The sequence below is a fragment of the Leopardus geoffroyi genome, chromosome C2, assembly GCF_018350155.1.
Source record: "Leopardus geoffroyi isolate Oge1 chromosome C2, O.geoffroyi_Oge1_pat1.0, whole genome shotgun sequence".
Classification (NCBI taxonomy): Eukaryota; Metazoa; Chordata; class Mammalia; order Carnivora; family Felidae; genus Leopardus; species Leopardus geoffroyi.
Window position 1 is genome coordinate 136,908,529 of NC_059333.1, and position 24,077 is coordinate 136,932,605.

The 24,077-nt window shown below is 38.1% G+C and overlaps 1 protein-coding gene across 2 annotated transcripts in view; it reads right to left on the reverse strand.

Annotated features, from left to right (window-relative positions):
- Positions 1–24,077, reverse strand: part of EFHB (EF-hand domain family member B) — a 50,961-nt gene that overhangs the window by 23,978 nt on the left and 2,906 nt on the right. The window contains exons 2-6 of one of the 2 annotated variants that reach the window (XM_045503753.1): positions 7,018–7,080; positions 6,424–6,567; positions 5,554–5,734; positions 4,023–4,133; positions 101–230 (exon numbers count right to left, since the gene is read on the reverse strand). In XM_045503753.1, coding sequence (XP_045359709.1) covers positions 101–230; positions 4,023–4,133; positions 5,554–5,734; positions 6,424–6,567; positions 7,018–7,080 — 629 coding nt within the window. The remainder of the gene's footprint in view (positions 1–100; positions 231–4,022; positions 4,134–5,553; positions 5,735–6,423; positions 6,568–7,017; positions 7,081–24,077) is intronic. The other variant, XM_045503754.1, reaches the window with a different exon arrangement.

The window sequence follows — 24,077 nt, forward strand, 5'->3', positions numbered from 1 at the left end:
GCACCTCTTCAAAAAATAAATTTAATCAACATACTATTCTTTAAGTACATGTTCCATGATATTTAACACCTGTTTCAGGATACAATATAATTAAACTTACATTTGTAGTTCATGGAGCCAATATAAAGTTTTTGCCATGGTTCGTCCATCATTAAAATGTGGTGTTGGGACCCCATACAACTTAAACCTATGGAAACTTGATGGGTTATACTTTCGGTTCTTTGCTTCTCCTATGATAAAAAAGAGGAAGCAACACAAATAACCTTATCTTGCAAGAAGCACATTATGCTCTCACTGACAATGAAAATGAGAGTGGGAACCAAATGGAATTGTAACAGTGCCAGGATTGCACAGATTTGGCAACGGAGGACAAGCATCCTCCCACGTGAGCTGGGAGACTGGTGGAACAAGAGTCCCTTGTCTTCATATCTGGAAAGTAAGTACAGAAATGATGTAGGAGAAAGATATATGAATGATGAAAAATCCAGGCCCCATTAACGTTGCAGAAATCTTGAAGATCAGGGGAGGTACTGCCGTGCTTTGGGATCCCAAGATTCCCTTTCCACTGTGCTAAGATTTGAGAGCCTGGTGTTTTGTACTTGCTGATTTGATGAGACCATCAGAACACCGCAACCCTCCCATTTCATTGTATTCACTTATCTCATATTAGAAACTGAAGCCTGAGAACCCAACAGGGAGCTTTTTATAATTAACATCTAATACTGTACTTTTTTCATGTCATAAGGTGGTGTTAGTCTTCTAGATAAAAGTCTTCTAGATAAGGTGTTAGTCTTTCTAGATAAAACTAGAGATCAGCTAAAAGGTTAAAAAAAGGATGGAGATTCAGCCTCACCAGTAATCCAAACAATGTAAATAGAAACAATAATGTGAAATCATAATTTGTCTCTCAGGTAAAAATAAAGAAGATTGGCAATGCTCACTGTTAAGGAGGATGGGAAGTGGAAACTCTAATACACTATGGGTGTGCGGGCAAACTGGGGCACCTATTTTCGTGTATGTTTTGGCTTTCAGAGTTAATATTTCAAATGTTCATAAATCTAGGAATATATCCTAAAAACATCACATTCACAAAGATATATAAGCAATATATTTTGTGATACTGAAAAATACAATATAGATACTGATATGGAAAAACAACTACAGTGTTACATTAAATGGGGGGGAAGCAAGTAGAAAAAAGCATATATAGTGGGGAAACAAAACACACATATATACTCCTATGTGAATGCACAAAAAAAAGCATCTATGAAAGTATCATCTGTGAAAGACTGGGAATTGTGGGAGATTTTCTTTGTATTTTATAAAAGAAATATGTATTATTACAGTAATGACTAAAATTAAGTGTATTTGAAAGATGTTATATATTTATTGTTATTGAATGGTGCCCTTCACATATTATTTTTTAAATATTTATTTATTTTTGAGAGAGAAAGAGAGAGAGAGTGCATGTGTGCAAATGAGGGAAGGGGAGAGAGAGAGGGAGACAGAGAATCCTAAGGGGCTCCGTGACTCAGGGCTCAAACTCATAAACCATAAGATTATGACCTGAGCTGAAATCAAGTCAGATGCTTAACTGACTGAGCCACCCAGACACTCCATTTTTTTTTTTGACATATTATTTTAAATAAAAAATATTTAATGTATATACATTAAAGTTCCCCAAAAGCATGGAGAATATTACGCCGTTTAACTAAAGATAGATGGCTTAGTGCATGCAGGTTAAAAAGATGTTCAAGATATAAACTGTAGTTATCTCTGGCTAATGGGATTTCAAGGTTACATTTACTTTCTCTTCCAATTTTTTTGAGATATTTAGGTATGTATGTATGTATGTATTTGTTTTAATATTTATTTATGCGATATGTACCCCCCAGTGTTGGGTGCAAACTCATGACCCTGAGATCAAGATTCACATGTTTTTCCAATCAAGCCAGCCAGGCACCCCAAAGATTTAATTTTTTTTTTAGTAATCTCTATACCCAGTGTGGGGCTCAAACAAAACCCCAAGATCAAGTGTCACATGTTCTACCAACTGAGCCAGCCAGGTGCCCCCCATTTTTTGAGATTTTTAAATTCTCTACAATTATTATATATTTTTTATTTTTTAATGTTTATTTATTTTGAGAGAGAGAGTGTATGTGTATCTGCCATCAGGGAAGGGGTAGAGAGAGAGGAAGAGAGAGAATCCCAAGTAGGCTCTGTGCTGTCAGCACAGAGCCCGACATGGGGCTCAATCTCACGAACCATCCTGAGTTACCCAGGCACCCTGGATTTTACACCTTTTCAAGAGGCCAATGAAACTTCCATAAAAAACAGCACATGGGGGCACCCAGGTAGCTTGGTTGGTTAAGCATCTGACTCTCAATTTCGACTCAGGTCACAATCTCATGGTCCTGAGATCAAGCTCCACCTCGGGCTCCACACTGGGTATGGAACCTGCTTAAGATTCTCTCTCTCTTTCTTTCTCTCTCTCTCTCTCTCTCTCTCTCTCTCTCTCCCACTTTCTCCACCTCACCCCCCTCAAAAAAATTAAATTAAAAAAAATTTTAAATCATCAAATGAAAGTAATGTCAGTCATTTTATAGTCCATTAGAGCTCTTCTAAATATCAAAAAAAAAAAATCTATGCTCATTTTCCTCTAATTGCTAAATATATATAAGGTATCTAGTTACAAGTTGTCTGTATTATGTTGTACATCCATATATGTATATATGTTCGACGACAATTAAAAGTGCTGGATTTTATTGTGCAATACATGCTCAGCTTTTTCAAAAAATGAATAAAGTATTTTCACAAAAAGGGGGAAAGGGAAGGAGGAATAAGAGGAGGGAGGACTGGAGGGAGGAGAGGAAGAAAGGGACGGAGGGAGAGAGCCAGGGAAGTAGAAGGGGTACCCACGACCGAGTGAGGGAAGCAGTGGCGTGAGAGTGGGAAGGCAGAAATCATCTCAGGACTGGATGTGTTAAAGTGTAGGGAATCAGCAGAGATTGGCCATGAAAGAAGAGAATGACAGATTCCAGACAGTGGAGCAATGAGAATAGGAAACAGGCCCAGCTACCAACAGAATTAGGAGGAAGAGCACAGAGAGGGACTATGGTATGAGAGGGTGGTAGAGGAGAAAAAGTAAAGAAATAAGAGAAATCAAGGGAGAGAGGGGCCTTGCGCTGCAGTAAAGAGCAAGCCTTGCTTCTAGCTAATGAAGACTGAGTTCATGAATCAATCACATATAATCCATCAGCTTTCTCGGGACATATATCGGAGTCTGATTCTGTCTTCTATTAATTTCATCAAGATTCCACTTAGCATCAACATGCCAACAAATTAAGCTGTATTTCACAGCACTCTAAATATCTAATGCCTTTTAGTTGTGCTATAGAATAGTTCTAGTGATATGCTACATCAGACAAGATTACATCATAATAGTAGGAGTAGGAGTGGGAATAGGAGTGGGAGTTGAAGTCGGAGTAGGAGTAGGAGTAGTAATTGAGCCCCTTCTATGTTCCAGGCACTATGCTAAGCACTTTGCAGGCACTCCCCTAATCCTCACAATATTATCACCTCCATTTAAGAGATTAGAATAGACGATGGTAGGATAATTAAAATATCCAAGATTTAGAGACATAAATGGATAAGCTAGCACTTGAACCTGTGCTATCTGATTCAAAAAACTGTGCACTTGACCATTACCCAATCTAAGTACTTAAAATAATCCTGACCTTTGAATAAGAACAGTATTTTTTTAAACCTAAAACTACCATGTAACCTTTCTAAGATGTTTTTTTCCTTTTAATAATACATACATTTCTACATTTAATATACAAAATGCATAAGTATATGTGTACCTAGCTATCAGGGGTCATACCCTTATGATTAATAAGTTATTATTTACTGATCACTTATTATATGCCAGGCATTTAACCTTATACACATAATCTTTATTCCTCTCCACAAATCTGAGAATCCTATATGCTCAGGCCTATTTTACACTGGAGGGCACTTACCCACATAATAATCATTGTGAGAAACAATATACAGATCATGTCCTTCTTTTCCTTCTTTACATACTTCTTCATAGGGTTTTGGTGGATTCACTACATCTGTAGCAGATAATTCTAAAGGAAGAATTGATGAAATCAGGTTTAAGGTAATTTCCATCTATTTATAACATATTTAAATTGACTAGAACAAATGACAAATGAGGTATGCCAATGGCATAGGCTACATGGGCACTCTGAGAGAACACAAATGAAGATTTAGCAAGAAAGACAGGGCACAGCCTATACACAAATAATGAAGAATACCAGAAAGCAGGTCAACTCAGAATAATCCTGTAAGGCAGTACTTTTTGTCTCCTAGATGAATTATTACAGCTATGAATAGACATATGCACATTTTAGAACATTCTATTATGTATTTAAATGTGGTATACCTTGACAGTACTTTCACATTGAATGGTGTAATCCTAGATAGCAGTTATGATATAGTAATTATAATGTTGTAATGCCATGCCTACATAAATACAATTTTTAAATACTAGTATAAAGGAAAAAGATCATCTATCCTAAAATACATTTTTTTCAAGCCTCAAATTTTGCCTAATTTTAACTTTAGATCTGACATGATGAAGTGTAGATTTTGCAGATTTTTCATCCCAAGAGAGAGGCATAATTTATTTCCAGAGTGGGTGTTACTATGCTAAGGAAAATAATCTATTGGCCCTTTGGGTGAAAACAAAGGTAGGGTTCCTGAGATAGAGCCTTAATGGGTGCAGAAAAACAAAGAGAACCAAACTTCTTTGCAGGATAAAGAAAAATGTCATTTGAGGTCTCCTGTGGTAAGATTCCTGGAGAAAGAGGAGAAGAGACCTGAAAAGGAGAGGAGGGAATAAATGTGAAATGGGTGTAAGGAAAAGCACCCAACAACATGGCAGGAGGTTGCGGCTTCAGAAGAAACAATGACCTGTGACCAATTCCATTTTAACTTATTGTTTGTTGAAAGATGTGCTCCACTCCTCTCCAAAGAAGAGTGAAGTTCTGCTCTACACACTGCCTACATTTGGTTGATACACGGTTGACACTGTGGATCTGCACGGATGGAGTGTGGTACACAGCACTGGTCAAACTTACTTGTTCTGTGGTCTGTTTCATAAAAAGTTAAGAGTTATGAGCACATCAGAAGCATCGGTGGAAATAAAACACACAAATGGATGTCCATAGAGATGGGATTGCAGACTTCATAGCTGGCTCCAATATTAACTTTCTTGAATCTCTCTCCTGTTTTTATATCATCTCTCGCTGAATCTGCCTCCAAAACCTGAAATTTTACTGCTTGGTACACATAAACTCTAAGGATTCTGGGTCTGAGACTAATTTTCTTGCTATGATCCCATCTTTCATTCTGAATCATCATTTGTACCACCAAATGCCATGTCAACAAGATATTCAATTCCATTTTCTAAGAATTCTTTTTCTTTCTTTTTTTTTAGAAGACTCATTTTATCATCCAGCTCCCCACCATTTTTTTTTTTATTACCTCTGACGACTGCTGTCCCAAATGTCGTATGGAGTACATCCAGACCTTTAGGTAATCCTGGCGTTTGATCATGAGATTTTCCTAATGGTGCCCTTTGATTGCTTAAATATACTGATTCCTTTTTATCTTTAATTTTCTGTTGAAATGTTGTAATGGGCTGTGGATTTATCAATACCTTTGCCTAAAGAAATCATATAAAGCACAGATGTAACAACAACCAAAAGCAAAAATCTGAAAACTGAAACTAATCAATAACTGGGAAGAAGAGAATATGATTATGGAAAAACATTTCATTGTCCTTGCCTTTGCTCATCTTCAAATGAACTGTCAGAATTGGAGCTATGAAGCTGAACCATGCCTACACATGAACCTTCAAGGAGGCTCTAAGGTTTATGAAGAGAGCTCCGTGGTTACTTGACTCAGAGTCTAGAAGTGTGGGCATGACAAGTACAAGAGCCACGAGGCTGCCACAAGCTCTCTCCAGATATATAGATGAGGTGTTCTGAATCTGGACTGCCCAGTCAACATTCAGCCTGCTCCCTGCAAAGTACACACAAGCACTATGTAGTGCCTCAACGTGGTATCACCCAGCCTTCATCCTCTCTGTGTTCTAACAAAGCCCAACAGCATTTCTCTCTACTCAGAGAGAATGGAGAGCAACTTGGCTCTTAATTATCTGAGGGGAGAATGTGTAGTTTGTGGCTCAGACCATTAATATCTTGTGTCTTGGCTGTTGCTGCTTGGATTTTTTCACTACTCAAGAGTATGAGAGGGAAGGAAACTGGAACTGATGATTTCATTAATACCTCATTTGTGCAATTTCACTTTGGGAAGTTAATAACATACAGGGAAAAAAGGAAAAGACGTTACCGGTATTGAAGTTTTAGATCTTATTCCATGTGTCAAATAAGGTGCGATTTGGGGATCATTTGCTCTGCCATAAAATACTCTTTCAGCTCCAGCAGGTGGATATCTATAGTTGAAAAATTTTTTTGCCTCAGGAGGAGTAATTAGCTACAGTGAGACAAGAAAATGAAACTAAGTAGTTTTGAAAATATTAGCAAGATTAATCTATACCAATCAGTGAACACCCCCCCCTTCATTGCATGCGTAGAGTAAGTACATGAGGAACTATAGACCCAAATAATGAAACTTTCTAACATGTGTTTGTTTTATAGAAATAAACATCATATTTTAAAATTTATATTAGAAAACAACCAGGAAGTATTCAGGTTAGAAAGCATAACATAAATGACTATTTTCTATAGAAATAAACGGTATTTTCAATAGTTTTTGTAGAGCTGGAAATTTTAAGCCTGAATTTTTACTTCCTTGGATAAAATCAATAAAAGGACTCAAAATACAGTAAATAATCAAAATTGACCACATTAAGCTTATACAACTTTCATAAGAAATGTTGGGAGTTGTCTAATGCTCACAAAAATCCATATTGAAAATGCTCACCCTGGGAAGTTTTTCAGTCAAACAGGTTGCAACTCTGTCTCCAATAGGAATAACTTTCCCTGCCTAAGGGGAAAAAGAAAATAAATAGTTGGCCATGTCAGTGTAGGGGTGGAGCATTTTAAACAATGGCATTTATTTCAAATTTGGGCTATGCTTCTAATGCTACAAAGTTACTTTCAACTATTTAACACAATTAAGAAAAAAAAGTAAGAAATATAGCAAATCTACAGTAATCCTGATATATAACATAATAAATATTAATTGCTAAATATACCACTATATATATTATACCCACATATAGTTTTATATATACATATATATACATACACACACACACACACACACATATAGTGGTAGTATTGTCAGTGATCCTTCCAGTTATGGGATCTCTGTGAATATGCTGAGGGATTCAACTTTTAGAAATAATGTTTATCAGTTGCATGATATAATCAGTACAATGAGAGTACAGCTGCATTCAAACTAAGCTCAAGAAAAAGTATTAGGTACTTCTGAATGTGTGTGGTATGTTTGCATTTGAGTGTATTTCTACCAACACCCAACTTTTGGCATATGCAACTATGTCCTTCCTGGCCAAGCTCCTTCAGTGAATGGCCCCAATGCACTTGGTTTTGTTCACTTAATTCTAACTTGGTTCTTACCTGTTCTTCCTTTGCCCAAGACAAAGATTATAATTATTTATTCCCAGAGATACACTTTTTACCTATTTCTCCTTTGTCATTTCAAGGCAGCTGATAGTTATTTGTGCAAAGCATAAGTTTCTTTTTAAAAAAATTAGAGAAAGAAACTTCCCATAAAGAGTGCTCTGGGTCTTTGGAGGGTCATGGAGGAATCAGGATGGAGAAAAGCAGAAAGATTGAGAGTTGGGTGGATGGATAAATGTGTAGATATTGGCAAGGGGATAGATAGATTAAATAAATGGATAGCTGGATAAAAATATAAATAGATACATGGATATAGATGGGTATGTGAAAGCTTTTTATTATGTTAAGTGTTGAGTACAGAATTCCTCTTAGGAGGAGAACCAGCAAGATTTAAGACAGTATCTTGACAACATCTCTGGGTATAAAAGAGGAAGCCCACAGACATGGGCAGACAGAGAATTTAATTGCTTTGCTAAAAAACAGGAGAGCGGCGCTTGGGTGTCTCAGTCGGTTGCATATCCAACTCTTGATTTGGGCTCAGGTCATGATCCCAGAGTGGTGGGATTGAGCCCCATGTCAAGCTCCATGCTAAGCATGGAGCCTGCTTGAGATATTCTCTCTCTCTCTCTCTCTCTCTCTCTCTCTCTCTCTCTCTCTCTCCCCCCTCTGTCCTTCCCCTGCTCATTCTCTAAAATAAAATAAAAAAAAATTAATGTGAAAAAATATGAACTATTGATGGGCTAGACTAAGGAAGGATTAAAGGAAATGACAATATTGAGGAGAAGGTGGGAAAGGCCTTCAACAAGTGAGAGGCCAGGAGGACCAATACAAGAAATTGGCCAGTGAGAAGCTTTAATGCCAAATCTTAAATTCAATTTTTTAAAAGTCTGTAACACATGCTTATTTATTTATTTATTTATTTATTTATTTATTTGAGAGATAGAGCATGAGGGGGGAGAAGGGCAGAGAGAGAGAGAGAATCTTAAGCAGGGCTCCATCTCACGACTCTAAGATCATGACCTGAGCCGAAATCAAGAAAAGGACGTTCAACAGACTGAGCCACCCAGTCATTCCAAGTAAATTATATTCATACAACTACATTATGTGAGAACACTGTGTGAAAAAAGGGAAAGAGACTGTGTTGTAAATTGGGCTAAAGCAGCATACAGAAAAGGGAGGACACATACAAGTGTTTTTAATTCAGCTAAAAAATTGTAAGAAACCTCAGAGATATCAAGGAACATAAAGTCTCTCCTGCTATACCTGTCATAGGCGCTCCAGCCATTCTTTTAAATATTCAATGGAAAGATAGCCTCATGAGGCTGAAGAATATGGGAATACTCACGCAGCTAATTATGTGGGTGATAGACAGTTACAGAGATAGAAGCAAGGATGGATTGATTGATGGATCAATCAGCCCATGGCCTCATACAGAATTCTACCTCTCCTTCATACCGGCTTCCCTTCCAAGTGTTTGACGGTAGATATTCTAGGTTTTCATCACTGTAAACATTTTGTGGGCAGAAATGCCCTTGGGATTCCTCATAGAGTTGCCTACACGAAAAGCAATTTGATTGCAGATCAGTAGCTATGAGTAGGTTGATGTCCTCATGCCATTTGACTGGGGACACAAAAATGGAAGCCATTATGTCTGATTTCTATCTAGTGTCATATAATATCTCTTGACAAGTCTCCTCCTCCACCCCACTTCAGTCATGGATCTCTCTTTTTACTTCAGTTGTTCTCAAGGATGTCTGCCCATCGCTTTGAGGTACGAAAGGTAGCAGAAAAAAGATTATTCTGAGCTGACCATTCTAAGAAACAGCAGATGAGAAAGAAGCTCTGCAAACAAGAATAGAAGTGACCCTTTCATAAGGGATATTTATGTTTTACAAAGGAAATCATTTGTAAATGTGTCTCCCTCCCAGTACCAGGAAGAAAAGGATGGCTCTAAGACTCCACTCTTATCAACAGGGAAACAGTGACTTAAATCTGCATGACAAACCTAACCCTTGTTTACTCTACTTTTCTTGGCAACCTCCCACAACTGAACTTCCCTTTGTCCCAACACCTTTCTTTTGTTTTTAACTTAAGATGGTGTTTAAGGAGGTGGCTTGAGCTATCTTGGGGAGTTACTCAGTTTTTCTGGGTATCTCTCATGTATGCATGAGGTATACATATTTTAAAAACTTCTGTTTGTTTTTCTCTTGCTAATCTGTTTTTTATAGCAGGGAGTCTCAGCCAAGAACTCAGAAGAGTAGAGAGAAAATTATTTTTCCTCCCCTAAAGTTTCTCCATCAAGCCCCACAACAAAAATACATTCTTTCCTTCATAGCCTACACCTGAATTTGGCTATCCCAAACATAGGCCCCAAGTTTGGTGAAAATTTATTGTGTCATTTTTCATGTGGTCCACTAAGAGACAATAAAATTGTGTTTTATTTACATAGACATAAACAAGCTCAGAGCCTGGAGCCTGGTTCAGGTTCTGTTTTTTTGTTTTGTTTTTTTTTTTAATTTTTTTTTTCAATGTTTATTTATTTTTTGGAACAGAGAGAGACAGAGCATGAACGGGGTAGGGGCAGAGAGAGAGGGAGACACAGAATCGGAAACAGGCTCCAGGCTCTGAGCCATCAGCCCAGAGCCTGACGCGGGGCTCGAACTCACGGACCGCGAGATCGTGACCTGGCTGAAGTCGGACGCTTAACCGACTGCGCCACCCAGGCGCCCCTCAGGTTCTGTTTTAGGTTCTGTGTCTCCTTCTCTCTCTACCCCTCCCCTGCTCACACTCTGTCTCTCACTCTCAAAAATAAACATTTAAAAAAATTATATAAACGTAAACACACTAAATATGTAAAAACAGGCAAATGGTTCAATAAATTATGGTATCTTCAAATGACATACTATTGTGGGGCACCTGGGTGGCTCAGTCGGCTAAGCACCTGACTTTGGCTCAGGTCATGATCTTGCAGTTTGAGAGCTCAAGACCCCCAATGGACTGTCTGCTGTCAGCACAGAGCCTGATTCCAGCCTGTCTGCCCCTCCCCTGCTGGAGTGTTTTTTTTTCTCTCTCTCTCTTTCTCAAAAATAAATAAAACATTTAAAAAAATAATATACTATTGTATAATCATTTAAAATGATGGATATAAATAATTTTGAATAGTATAAAAATGTTCATGACATAATGTGAATTAAAACAAAGATGTAAATTTGTATCATACGGATACACACAGGCAGCTCTTTCTTCCCACAGGTCCCGTCCCCATGCTTTAATAAAACCACCTTTTCTGCACCAAAAAGAAAACAAACAAACAAAAAACCAAAATACACAGAATCACATCTCTATACGCAGCAGTACACGCAGAACACATAGACAAAAAGTTGCTAGTTGTGATTCTATTTGAGTGGTGAGATTATAAGTGACTTACTTTCTTCTTTATACTATTCTTAATATTTTACTACTATATATTGCTTTATAAAGCAAAAGAAAGCAATAAAACGTTATCAAAAAGCCTACAAACAACATCAAATAGAAGGCAAACAGCAACAAGAGCACCAGAAACTAAGAATAATCAAGTATATGCAGGCCCAAGACAGAATTTAGAAGCAGCTTTAATGGCCACCTTGAGTCTACTTCCCGAACTCTAAAAGGTAGCCTAGGGGGGTCCTAATGACGTTCCTAACCTGAGGAAGAGAGCAATGATCTTCCTGAAGATTTTCTGTTGACTCAGGGAGCTTTGGTGTCAGGATCCAGCCAAGAAATATAAGCAAACATTAAGTATAACCCTATCCCCCAACACACCATAAAACACACTCTCCAGGCCTGTGAACTCCTAGATGGGACCTCTTCTTGCACCACCAGGGATGGGTAGAGTTCCTTAGCCCTGTTTCTCAAACTTTAGTCACATGAACACCTATAGTTAATGTATGTACTTTTAAAATTATGCTTGCAGGGGCGCCTGGGTGGCTTAGTCGGTTAAGCATCCGACAACTCTTGATTTCGGCTCAAGTCATGATCTCACAGTTTCATGGGTTTGAAGCCTGAATGGGACTCTGGGCTAACAGAGCAGAGCCTGCTTGGGATTCTCTCTCTCTTCCCTCTCTCTCTGTCTCTGCCCCTCCTCCACTTGCACTCTCTCTCTCTGAAAATAAATAAACTTTAAAAAAAATGAAAATAAAATTATGCTGGCAAAAACTTGGGAAATGCTGGATCTTTAATACACTAAGTACATTTTAAATCTCAAAAGGAAGGATCATTTAGTGCTCTACCATTAATTTGACCTCGGAGGTTTTATTTGTGTCACTAAATTAGCCTTGTATGAAAAGCCATATATAGGAACCCCTACTTGGAGTTTCATTTCTTCAAGTGTTTCTACCACTGACTTCATTTATAAAATAAAAGGCTATTTCCAAGGTTGGTAATCGAAGAAAAAATCTCCATATAGGTAAGACAGTGGGTTTTTAATAATATAAATCTTGCCTCCTTTCTCTTAAAGATTTCTTCCCAACTACTATCTCTCAACCACAGATTGGTTTCAGAGGAAGAGGTACTGCCCTTTTAATTCTTGGTTTCAAACTTATTCCCCATAATATGATGAAGGCCAGCCTGGAATAAACACTTTAATAAATACTAGTAGATTTTTCAAAGAAGAGAGCGGAAGATAAAGTCTCAAACCCAGGGAATAAAAATGAAACCAAATAATCTATTTTATAAGGTATATTCATCTACATCTTTGCAGTTTCTATAGCAAGGATTCCCTACCTGATTTATCACTCATCATTTATCACTTATTTTAGCACCTATCATCCAGAAGGACAAGCCTATGCACCCCCAAGTTCAAGTCAAACATGTATGTACACCATACAGATGTGTCAAGATTGCCATCTGGTCTGGTTCAAAAGACTTAGAAGAATGAATGTTATTTTCTCTCTCTTTTTCAAAATTAACTTTGTCTAAATAATACATGTACTCTGTTCAAAAATCAAAGGGTTGTAATAAAAAACAGCATTTCCCCACCCCACTTGCATCTAGTCCTACCAACTGTCTTCTACACTTTCAGCCACTTCTGGTATTTATCTGCATGTTTCTAACCCTTATACTGATACATACTGATTAGTCTTAGACATCATCTACTGGTACCCTTTTATGATGGAGAAGGCTGGAGCTCTTATACCTCTCAGTACGGTTACATCATACTTTTTGATAAAGTCAATGATGTTTACATTATGATAATTAGATTATTGTTCACGGCTGAAATAAGTAAGTATATTATATATTGTCATGTTATGTTATGTTATGTTATTTTTTCCTAATCGTTGCTTTTGCCTTTGCTTTTTGTGTTTTTTAATATGCCTATTTCTAAATTTTTCCAAGTACTCCAACCAAACTGTCAAATTTCTAGGGTGTATTTGTTTGTTTGTTTTTTAATTTTTTTTTTTCAACGTTTATTTATTTTTGGGACAGAGAGAGACAGAGCATGAACGGGGGAGGGGCAGAGAGAGAGAGGGAGACACAGAATCGGAAACAGGCTCCAGGCTCTGAGCCATCAGCCCAGAGCCCGACGCGGGGCTCGAACTCACGGACCGCGAGATCGTGACCTGGCTGAAGTCGGACGCTTAACCGACTGCGCCACCCAGGCGCCCCTGTTTGTTTGTTTTTTAAATAAGCTCTCCTATAGCACTTTGTCTTCTTGCTTTAATCTCAGCTGGTTGCTCTTAAGTCTGGTGCAGAGCTCTTGTCCTGGGAATTTTTCCTTTGCCGTGCTTCAGAGTTAGGTTTGCCTATTCCCTAAATCCCATCTATCCCCATTTCACTGAAGTAAATTCTTTAGTATTTTCCTAAAAAAGAATAAAAATCAACTTTTGATTCCTTGCATGTTAAAAAACAAAAACAAAAAACAAAAAACAAACAGGCTTAAAATGGAGCCATTTGTGCTAAGCCCCATGTTAGCAAACTAGGACTTAATATATAACCTAATTGCAGTTTCAGCCTTTCCCAGGAGTGGAATTTTAAATCAATCAGTCTGGAATTTCCTGATCAACCCTTGTGAGGTCATCTGCTTAGTAGACCCCACCCTTACCAAAAGAAAGGTGACCTTGCCTGAAGTAATCCTTTCTTTTTATTAATGACTTCCTTATCCCTGCCCCTTCTGCTTATAAAAGAGTTACATTTTGAACAGCTCCTCATAGCTCTTTTCCACTTACTAAAGGGGATGCTGCCTGATTCATGAGCTGTTAGAAAAAAGTCCATTAGATCTTCAAATTTACTCAGTTGAATTTTTTTTTTTAACAGGTTCCTGAAAATATCTTTATGCTACTCTTTACATTTGATTAGTGGCTTGGCTAGGTATAAAATACAAGGTAGCAAATAATTTCTCTCTCAATTCTGAAAGCATTATGCTTTGTCCTTTAAGAGGTGATCTAAGGTGGGGCACCTGGATGGCTCAATCAGGTTAAGCATCCAACTTCAGTTTAGGTCATGATCTCACAGTTTGAGTTTGAGCCCCACAGTTGGCCTTTTGGCTCTATGCTGACAGTTGGGTTCTGTGCTGACAGTATGGAGCCTGCTTGGGATTCTCTCTCCCTCTCTCTGCCCCTCCCCCACTTGTGCTCTCAAAATAAATAAACTTTAAAATATTAAAAAAAAAAAAAAAAAAAAGAGGCTGTCTAGGGTACCTAATGGGCTTAGTCAGTAGAGCATGCAACTCTTGATCTTGGCGTAGTGCATTAAACCCCCTTGGTGGGCAAAGAGATTACTTTAAAAAAAAAAAAAAAAGAAGTGATCTTGCTAATTAGATGTCTAATATAGTTCTCAATTTTTCCATTATATGTGATTTTTTCCCTCTATGGATGTATTTAGAATCATCTCTATATCCCTAGTTTTCAGAAATTTCATAGTAATGATCCATGGTATGGGTATTCTTTTCTTCATTTGGCTTGACCCTCAATTAACTACTTGCAAACTTTTTTAAACATTTATTTATTTTTGAGAGAATGCTTGCACAGGAGGGGCAGAGGGAGAGAGAGAATCTTAAGCAGACTCTGAGCCGAGCTCAGAGCCCAACTGGAGTCTCCATCTCACCAACCATGACATCATGACCTGAGCCGAAATCAAGAGTCGGACACTTAACTGACTGAGCCACCCAGGCACCCCAACTCCTTGCAATCTTGATTTGTATCCTAAAATCAAAGAAATGTGGCTGTATTTTTTGATAATTTTCTCTACCTCATTTTATCTATTCTCTCTTTCTGGCCCTACTATTAAATCAAATATGATGAGAGACCATAAGGCAAGCTGAGGGCCAAGCACAAGCTAGCACAACCCCCTTCCCTCCAGGGGGGATATGTGTGATATTCCTCAGGCACTCCTGGTTGCCCAAGACATAGGAAAGGGAAAGAAAACCAACAGTTAACTGATAGAGGTCACAGTTGGGCAGGAAATAAGTCTCCAACAGTTTACAAATATCTTAGTACAATTAGAAGAAAAGGGGGATCTTATCAATAGCCTAATCTCCAGGAACTCTCTACTGTGTTTTTTGTTTTCCTACTGTCTTAATGATAGTGTTTTGCTAGAGGGAAAAACAACTCTAGCCAGAAAACAGCTAGGCCTCCAGTAATCTGTGAGTCTTCTTTAGCATATGGAAATCCCTTTAAGAAACTTCTTGAATCTACCTCCCCCAGCTCCACAGTATGTAACCAGTCACTCTGCACAACCCCAGTGCAGCTCTTTCTGCCCATGCATCCTGTCTCCTTGCTTTAATAAAATCACCTTTTTGCACCAAAGACTTCTTCAAGAATTCTTTCTTGGCTGTCAGCTCTGAATCCCCATGACCACTCTAAAAACCCATCAAAATGTATCTGAATATTTGTGGGGTGCCTGGGTGGCTCAGTTGGTTAAGCCTATGATTCTTGGTTTTGGCTCAGGTCATGATCTCACAGTTTCCTGGTTTTGAGCCCTGCATCAGGCTCTATGCTGGCAACATGGAGCCTGCTTGGGATTCTCTCTCCCTCTCCATCTGCCCCTCCCCCACTCACACTGTCTCTGTTTCTCTCAAAATAAATAAATAAACTTAAAAAGTATTTTTTAAGATGTATCTGAGTATTTCTAATCATTGTTTTAATGTCTGGGAAATATCTTTGATTTCATCCTCTGAGAGAGAAAGCCAGGGAACCTGCATTACAGAAAGTATATTTTTATTTATTAATGACCCATTTTCAGCATGGAGCTACATCCCTACCTTATCTTGGCCTTGGCATTTTTTACTCTAAAATCTGCTTTGGGAAAATAAATCCACAGATTTGGTGGAAGGGAGTGGGAGCTGGTACAGAGAGGTAGGGAGTCAGGCTAGCATAGGATAAAGAAGTAGAACCAGAAGCCCAACTGTGCTGAATATCAACTTACAACTGATCTTTTGATTTTCAGATCCAAACTTTACTACACTTTCTCCCAAGGGCTGGGCTTCTCAGGGATTATCCCAGGTTCCTAATATTTCCTTGTCTTTCATGACCTTGACATTTTTGCAGAACAGGCTAGTTATTTTATAAAATGTCGTCCTTCAGTTTAGGTTTGACTAGTGTTTTCTTATGATTAAAGTTATACATTTTTGTCAGGGGTGTCACAGAAACAATGCTGTGTTCTTCTGTCAGGGAGCACACACTGTCAATCTGTCCGATTACTGATAGTGTTAACTTCAGTCACTGAATGAAGGTGATATCTGCTACATTTCTCTACCATAAAGTTATTTTTCCTTTGCAATTAATAATTATTCTACGTAAATATCCAGTTCCGTACCAAACTTTCACTTACTGTTTAAGATCCATTGATGATTTTTGCCTAAATCATTACTATCATGATGATTGCCAAATGGTGACTTTCTAATTCCATCATTCCATCCACACTTATTAATTGGCATTATACTGCAAGGAAGCTTTCTTTTCTTGCTAGCTGTTCAATTTTCATGTATTTACATATGTCTGAGTTCATGGATTTCTATTTTACTCAATGCCCCAAACCCAACAGTTTGGTTCACTAAGAGCTCCTTCAAGCTTGTTTCTGTGCCCCTTGACACATCTGTATTATTCTTTGAGAATTTTCTTACTTTTTGGCTCCCAAAAGTGTTCCAAGTTCATACTGTACTGCACCAGCCCTAGAGTCAGCCATTCTTCCAGAGTCCTTATTCCTTTTAATACAGATGATATTCAGAAATGAAAGTCTGGTTTTTGGTATGTTCATTTGTTACCAGATAAACATTGCTTCTAGATCCTCTTAGAGAATAGAGGTAAGGTATGTATGTATGTATGTATTTATGTATGTATACACACACCCCCATACTAGCATCTATATCAATTTTATAATACTCTGTTTTACAAAATGCATGCAGATACATAGACATGGATTCAGACATGGACATAGATATAGATATACCATGAGTGTCCACCAATTAAAATCCAACCAAGCAGGATTCCTTCTATCCTTTTCCTTTTCATATTGGTAACTTTTTTCTCTATCAGTGAGAAACTTGGCTGTTTTCCTCAATATATCCACTCAACTTCTCAGGCCCTCTGTATGTAATCAAACTCCCAACTGTACTGACCACACCCTTACTCAACCACCCCTTTCTCAGTTCCTAATCACAGCTGTTCTGCCTCATTTGGCCACCTCCTCAGTCAGTTCCCACTATTACAGCTTTCAATGACCATGTCTATGATTGGTTCCCAAGATTCAAGTCCACTCAGGAAGGTTGATACAAGACCATTTTTAGGGGCACCTGGGTGGCCTAGTTAGTTAAACATCTGACTCTTGATTTTGGCTCATGATTTGTGAGCTCGAGCCCTGCACTGGGATTCTCTCTCACACACAAAATAAATAATAAACTTAAAAAAAATAAAAATAAAGAGTTAAGGAGACTCTTCCTTCCAACTTGGGTCCCTGCTTCAAAAAAAAAAAAAAAAAAAAAAAGATCATTTCTAGCTGCTAAAGACCCATTGACCCATAATCATATGCCACTTTCCCCCCTCCAAACTCAGTGTGGGCTACCACAATAGTCTCATCTCTTCCACGGGGCCTTGGTCAAGATCACTCTGTTTTACCCATAGATATCCTTAACTCTGAATATCTCAGAGAAACAGGAGTGATAACATCAATTTCTTTCTGCCCAAAAGGCCCTGAACCCATTATGCAAATGAAACCGCTCAGTTCTCAGAATTCTGCAGAGATTGGTTCTTTGCAAATTCTGACAAAATGAATCTTTTCCCCAAATAGCTATCAGCTACTCTTATGAATGAAAAAAATAATAAGGCATCCCCATTACATGACATTTACTGTATCATAAAATCATTTGTCTATTGGTTTCAGGTCTATAGACTCTAAACTCCTTGAAAGTAGGCATCCTTGTAGCACCAATGCCTAACATACTGTCTAATCATTGTAGATACTATTTTTACTTACTTACTTACCTATTTATTTATTTATTTATTTATTTATTTATTTATTTATATTTTTAGAGAGAGAACATGTGCAAGTGGGGAAGGGGGCAGAGGGGGAGGGAAAGAATCTTAAGCAGGCTCCATGCTCAGAGCTGACACAGGGCTCAATCCCATGACCTTGGGATCATAACCTGAGTGGAAATCAAAAGTCAGACACTCAACCAAATGAGCCACCCAGGTGCCCCTAGTCATTACAGACACTATAATTTTTTTAACCTTTATTTGAACCTGTACTTCCTTCTTCCTCTTTGTACATCAGGGCTCAATACTACGTACTTTGTAAGACTCAGTTTTTTGTCTAATAACCCAGTGTTTCTGCCATGGTCAGTATATTAGTGGTGATCAAGGGACAGTCTGAGGATGTCTTGGAGAAATAACCATTACAGAGATTTTGATCTCTAACAGAGTGCTTTCTAAGAGCCAACAGCCCTTTTATGGGCTACATATAGAAGACCTCTTTTTACCAGAATCCTTTTAATTCTTGAAGGACACTCTAAAACTCTTTGTAGGCCACAATTTCCTGGAAACTTTTCCTGAATACAGGTCCTTGCTGCTATACCGATGCCTTTTACAAGAAGGACTAGAAGGCCTAATGGAGTCTCATAAATCCATCAGAGCAGACCTTCACATAAAGATCAACACCAACTTTGGGCAGCAACTTCATGCGACAACAGGATGAGTGTCTTTACCTTGAGAAGTATTTACTCCCCTTCCGCCAACTGGAAACAGCTCTGATTGAGATGAGCTCCCCAATTCCCTGAATGTACCCTGATGCAAAGCAATTGTCCTCAAGGATTGATTTTAGCAGGCTCTTCACAATAGGGATTTCCATCTGAACTCACCTCACAGCCATGTGCTTGACCCTGGGTTTTAACTCACCCAAATGCACTTCCTTCCTCCTGTAAAATTGGATGATCTCAGGAGCATCAAATACGTTACCATTATATTCCTTGGTGACAATGTTGAGGGATCACCTGTCTTTCCTCTTTTAGCTATGTGAATTCTACCAAGCCTACCAAGAAATAGGCAATACACATAATGGATAAACTGATGCAAGCATAAAGAATGGGAATGCAGAAGGAACTCTTTTTATACCAGCATTACTCCCATACCAAACTCAGAGAAAAATGGCACAAAAATAAACACTAGTGTCTGATCTTACATGGGATCATAGATGCAAATATGCTAGTAAAATACTACATAAATCCAGGAATATGTTATAATTATAATATATGACAACCGGGTAGGGTTTAGCTCAAAATATAAAGATGGTTTGCTATTAGAAAATTAATGGTTTCAATTTGGAAAATAATATATTTCAACAAATGTGGGGGAAAGCTCTTAATGTTCAAACTCTATTCCTGATTTTTAAACATTTTGAGCAAACTGGGAATGAATATAAATATCCTTGATTTCATATATCAGAAATCTCCACTAAAAATAATACTTGATAGTGAAACACAGGAATTCTTCCCGTTAAATTTTGAAAAGAGAACTTACTTTCAATATTGTATTATTGATCATAAGCAATACAGAGAAACAGAAAATAAAGATAGCAGGTATACATACTGAAGAAGGAAAGGCAAAGTATCAATATGCCTACCTAGAAAATCCAAAAGAAATAATTGTTAGCTAGGATGCAATGGGAAGTTGTTTAAATAAGGGGACTGAAAACTATCACAGAATGGAGGACAGGAAGGGACAAAAGCAGGGAAGGAATGTGTTTTGCTTCACAGAACCAACAGTTCCAGCCAAGGAGATGCCCAACTAGGTGTTTCACCCAATAGCCCTTTGACAGGTGTGTCTCACTTGGTGACCCCTTACTTGAGCCAGTTTAAGCTGAATAGGCATTAAGGACCTACAGAGGAGGTCCCAAGGTGTCTTGACGTTACCTTTAGCTCATTAGAATACTAAGCTCTCCTCCTATGAACGGAGTTTTCCATCATTTTTTTGAACATACAATGTATGTACTAGCATGTTGACATGATAGGCATGAGCAGTTGAACCAAAAGTGCATATGCAAGCTCCATGCCCCCTCCTCCAAAACGCTGGGAGACAGTGCTTTGAAAGCTATCTCCCTGTCTTCTTACTAATAACAATAAAAAGCTCTTTGCTTTCAACATTTCCTTGGATTGTGCTCAACATGATGCACCCCAAGTGGCAAACCTATATAATGATAAGCAATTAATAGGAGCTCACCAAGATAACCAGATATAAGAATAAGAAAAACAATGAAACAGGGGTGCTGGGGTGGCTTAGTTGGTTGAGCCTCTGACTCTTGATTTTGTCTCAGGTCACGATCCCAAAGTCATGGGATCAAGCCCGACATCAGGCTCCACACTGAGTGTGGAGACTGCTTGTAATTCTCTTTCTCTCTCCCTCTGTCCCTCTCCTCCATGCTCTCTAATAAGAAAAAAAAAAAAAAAAGAAAAACAATGAAAAGAAACATATGAAACAATTTTCAATCTCATCACATAATCAGTAAATGTGAATTAAAACAATGCCCTACAAACCATTATTAATTTTTAAAATTCAGTGGTACAATCTTTTAGGAAGGGATTTGGCAAGAGTAACTAGAAAAATATCCATTTGTTGGCTTCTGCTATAACGCTATCCTAAGGAAATATTCCAAGATATATAAAGATGTTCACAGACTACTTTCATAGAAAACAGAAAAATCTGGGGAAAAAAATCTAATGTCCAACAAGAGAGAGAATGAATTAGATAAAAAATCATATATTGGCTTAAAGAAATATATTTTTTTAATTTTATTTATTTTGAAGGAGGGGGGCAGGGAGGGGCAGAGAGAGAGGGAGAGAGAGAATCCCAGGCATGTTCCACATTCAGCACAGACCCCAATATGGGACTCGATCTCATGACTACGAGATCATGAGCCAAAATCAAGAGTCAGATGCTTAACGACTGAGCCACTCAGGTGCCCCAATATTGATTTTTTTTTATCAATAAGAGATCTTTGAAGGTCTCTGTAATAACACTGAAATATTATTAAATGATAATTAGTGAAAAATCAAGAAAAACAATGTTTAGTGTAACAACTACATTAAAATGCATTTGGAGAAAAGTGTCACAAGAAATGTCATATAGTCAACGATATAAACTCTTGACTCTGAAGTTGTGACTTCAAATCCTGAGGCTAACACCTCCTAGTAATATAACTTTGGCCAAATTACCTGATTTGCCTCAGTTTCTCACCTATAAAACAGAATTTAATAATAGCAGCTGTTCCTTTTTCCAAAGAAGACATCCAGATGGCTAAGAGACACAGGAAAAGATGCTCAACATCACTCATTATCAGAGAAATACAAACCCAAACCACAATGAGATACCCCTCACATCTGTCAGAAAGGCTAAAATTAACTCAGGAAACAACAGATGTTGGCAAGGATGTGGAGAAAGGGGAACACTGTTGCACTGTTGGTGGGAATGCAAACTGGTGCAGCCACTCTGGGAAATAGTGTGGAGGTTCCTCCAAAAATTAGACATAGAACTACTCTAGGGGCACCTGGGCGGCTCAGTTGGTTAAGCGGCTGACTTCAGCTAAGGTCATGATCTCGCAGTTTTCAAGTCCAAGCCCTATGTTGGGCTCTTGCTGACGGTTCGGAGCCTGGAGCCTGCTTCAGATTCTGTGTCTCCCTCTCTCTCTGCCCCTTGCTCTCACTCTGTCATTCTCTCTCAAAAGAATAAACAAACATTTAAAAACACAGAACTACTCTACAACCAGCAATTCCACTACAGGGTATTTATCCAAAGGATATAAAATGCTGCTTCGACGGGGCACATGCACACCAATGTTTACAGCAGCACTCTCAATAATAGCCAAATTATGGAAAGAGCTCAAATGTCCATCAACTGATAAATGGATAAATAAGATGTGGTGTATATATGGAACAGTACTCAGCAATCAAAGAGAATGAAGTCTTGCCATTTGCAACATGGATAGAACTAGAGTGTATTATGCTATGAAATGAGTCAGTCAGAGAAAGACAAATATCATATGATTTCCCTCATATGTGGAATTTAAGAAACAAAACAGGTGAACATAGGGGAAGAGAAAGAAAAATAAGATAAAAACGGGGGGAGGCAAACCATAAGAGACACTTAAATAAAGAGAAGCAACTGAGCGTTGGTGGAGGGGAGGTCAGTGGGGGATGTGCTAAATGGGTGATGTGCATTAAGGAGGGCACTTGTTGGGATGAGCACTGGGTGTTATACGTAAGTGATGAATCACTAGGTTCTACTCCTGAAACCAATACTACACCGTATTTAACTAACTTGAATTTAAATAAATAAATTTTAAAAAATAATAGCAGCTGTCTCATAGAGTTGTTGTGACAGCAAATGAGTTAATACCTGCAAAGCTCCATGAGCTGTGATGTTGATATGGTAAACTGCTAATAAACATTAATGTGAATGCAGCAGAGTGCTAGTAGGCATTGTATTAGGGAGATAAGATTCTGAGTGTTTTCATTCCCATTTTCTAAACTTTCTATGATATTATTTTTGTTTTACAGTAAAAATGCATATTTTAATATTAAAAAATACTATTTCTAATTCATGCTAATCTCTTCTCTTGCCTATATTCTAATTCCACTCCCTCCTGTTTATCTAGGACCTGGTTCCATCCATTATCTCTTTTCTGTTATCTCAAACTCCTCTAATGATTCACTAAATAAGTAGATTCCTAACTGTAATCTTTACTCTCTTCACTGTCACACTTCCTAAGGAAAAAAAAATTCACAATAACTTTCTTCAATTTGAATTTCCCATTCATTCTTCGGTATATTGGAATCTGAATTCTCTTTCTGTTACGCCATTCTAACAATGTTGTTAATTTCCTTAACATTCAAAACTAATTAATGTATATCCTATTTACCCGATCACAGGTGTTTTAACACTTCTAGTCACTTTCTCCTTGAAATTCTCTTCGCTGTCCTATCACACTTAGAAAGGAGGATGTGAGAGGAGGAGGAAGCACAGGTTTTAAAACTGCCTCTGTTGGAAACCGAAAGCTGGTAGCCTGTGTCTGAGATCAGGTCTGAAGCCATAGACTGTAGAACCAATCCAGAAAGGAGAAGCAGGTGTGGTCAAGTGAAAGCGCTTGGCTGGGGAAATCCAATAATGGAACCAGAAAGCAAAGTGGGTCAAAGACAAAAGAACACCCTGAATCCCAAGGGGAACAAAAAAAGTCTGCAGTTGCAGAAGAAAATCTGCAGAATCCCCGTGACCACTTCAGCAGAATTGTATTGTCAAATCTCAGTGTGTGGAGTCTTTTATTCTCAGCATATCTTAAGGATGCTTTTTTTATGTAACTCAATACCACCCTCTCAGACTCACCTCTTTCTTCTCTAACTGTTCATTCTCCCATTTATTAATCCAGCCTTCCTTCCATTTATCATAGATTTACCAAATGATCACCATAAGCCAGGCATTGTGATATGCCATGAAGCTGCACAATAAATAAGGTAAAAGTCCTTCTCAAAAGCTCACCCAATTCATATTTCTTTCTCTGACCACCACATTAATGTGTTTCCCAAGGTTCTTACCTAGACACTTCTATGCTACTCATGGCTCCAACTGTCTCACATTACCAATGGGCTCCCTGGCTTCTTCATCTGATACTTGTAGATATTTCAAACTCAGGACGGCCAACACCAGACACTCATTTGCCACCAAACCAGAAGAGATCATTATCAACCTAGAAACTTTTAAGTCATGCATCAACTTTCCTGTCTTTCACCACATAGATGAACAAATGGATAGCAATTCTTAACAATATCATCTCCTAAAAAGCTTTCAAAACTGCACTCTCCTCTCTATTCTAACTCTACATTAATTTCTGTCCATAATTACTTTCATAAAGCCTTCTGTTTCCTGTCATCCATTATCTCCCCCT